The 1,941-nt window shown below is 36.3% G+C and overlaps 1 protein-coding gene across 1 annotated transcript; it reads left to right on the top strand.

The window, feature by feature from the left end:
- Window positions 1-369: 369 nt before the first annotated feature.
- On the top strand, window positions 370-1,488 carry LOC133813953 (uncharacterized). The gene has a single exon (XM_062246979.1). The coding sequence runs from the start codon at window positions 370-372 to the stop codon at window positions 1,486-1,488; it is 1,119 nt and encodes a 372-aa protein (XP_062102963.1).
- Window positions 1,489-1,941: the final 453 nt, after the last annotated feature.

The raw sequence follows: 1,941 nt of genomic DNA, 5'->3' as shown, positions 1-1,941 counted from the left end.
TTAATTAAATGTTTATTTTTGTTAAATTATATTATGAATTATTTTTTAAAATAATTAAATTTAATAAATATTAATTTATTTCAAATAAATTTTAAAAAATATTATAAAAACAATATTAGCGGCGGACCTCGCGACTAATAATGTTGTCTCTGACAAAGGTATTAGCGGCGGGTGTGTCAGTCTGTCGCTAATAATGATTATTAGCGACAAACAATTGGGCGCGGGGTATTAGCAGCGGAGCCCCGCCGCTAATAACCATTAACGGCGGATGTCCCCATTATTAGCGGCGGAGTCCCCCGCCGCTAATACATGAAATTCTTGTAGTGTGTGTTGTTGTTTTTTCATGGTGATTTTAAATCCATTTACTACATGCTTCAAGGTCTGGAATTATTTTCTGAAACATCAGGCTTATGGCCTAATGAGTCGAAATCAGCGGTCTATTGTTGTGGGATGAAAGAGCAAGAAGTTCAGAGAGCTCTTAATGCTTCTGGTTTTTGTAAAAGTGACATGTTGTTTCGGTATCTTGGTATCCCCATTTGTTCTAAAAGGATTTCTAGCAAAGAATGTGAGATCTTGCTGGAGAAGATGGTGCAGCGCATCAGGGTTTGGAGTTCTAGAAATATCTCTTTTGCGGGAAGAGCGACTCTGGTTAACTTGGTATTGCTCTCCATCCATGTGTATTGGTCCCAGATAGTCCTACTGCCGAAATTTGTTCTTAAAAGAGTTATTGCAATCTGTCGGGCTTTCTTGTGGAAGGGTGATTATTCGAGTCATGCTCCGGGATATGTCTCTTGGGCTAAAGTTTGTCTTCCAAAAAATGAAGGTGGGCTTGGTTTCAGGCAGATTCAATTGTGGAATATTGCAGCCATAGGGAAGTATATTTGGGTTGTTGCTTCTAAAAAAGATAATTTATGGGTCAAATGGGTTCACAATGTTTACATTGGTGAGATGGATTGGTGGGAGTACTCGGCCCCGAACTCGAGTAGTTGGTATTGGAAACAGGTGGTCAAGATAAAAGAGAAGTTTAAAGCAAAAGTAGATGTTGCTGAATTTATTTCAACAGAGTATTCCATTAACAAAAGGTATAAATCTCTCATCTCTACTCATCCAAAAGTATCATGGCAGCTTGAAGTTTGGAGTAGAATGAGCGTACCTAAACATCATTTCCTTTTGTGGTTGGCTGTGTTACAAAGAGTTCAGACAAGAGAAAGACTCTTCAAGATCCAGGTGTGGACTGATGTGACTTGTTTGGTGTGTGGGAAGCATGATGAAACTTTATACCATCTATTCTTTGATTACTTCTTGAGCAGGTACTGCCTGGAAGAAATTAAAAGGTGGTTGAATTGGAACACCAAAGCTATCTCTGTATCTCAGTTAATGAAAAGTATTGTTCGGCAGAGGCAAAATTGTTTCAGGAAGCAAGTTTATGGAGGTAGCTTAGCAGCGATGGTTTATCTGATCTGGCAAAATAGGAATGAGATTTACTAGAATAAAAGATCTTGGACAAAAGAAGCTCTAGTTAGAAGAATTAAATGGGATGTACAGAATAGAGTTAGCTATGTTTTGCCTAAAATAAATTCAGGTAAAGATAGAGATTGGGTGGATAATTTGTAAAGTTTAGAGTTCTGTAAAGGGTGGTGGAGTTAATTGTTTTCTCAAGTCTTTTAAGGCGTTGTACATTGTAAAAATAAGTTTGATTTTAGTAATATACACTTTCCTGAGTTATCAAAAAAAAAAAGTTTACATTATGGATTTCATTTTTAGTAGCTGGAAATGATTGTCTTTGATGATACAGATATATTGATGATGTCTTTTAGTTTGCTAATGTGACTATTTGAGTAAGCTCCACGGTGATTGCAACATATTTTTAGTAGCGAATAAAATCAAATGAGGCAAGTTCCTAATGTGTGAAATTATTTGTATATAATTAGATACCATATA

This window comes from Humulus lupulus, chromosome 2 (genome assembly GCF_963169125.1).
Source record: "Humulus lupulus chromosome 2, drHumLupu1.1, whole genome shotgun sequence".
NCBI lineage: Eukaryota > Viridiplantae > Streptophyta > Magnoliopsida > Rosales > Cannabaceae > Humulus > Humulus lupulus.
Note: the sequence above shows the minus strand (reverse complement) of the source record. Positions and strands in the feature narration are given on the sequence as shown.

Coding starts and splice junctions, on each gene's coding strand:
- LOC133813953 (XM_062246979.1), top strand. CDS start 370: ATGCTTCAAGGTCTGGAATTATTTTCTGAAACATCAGGCTTATGGCCT.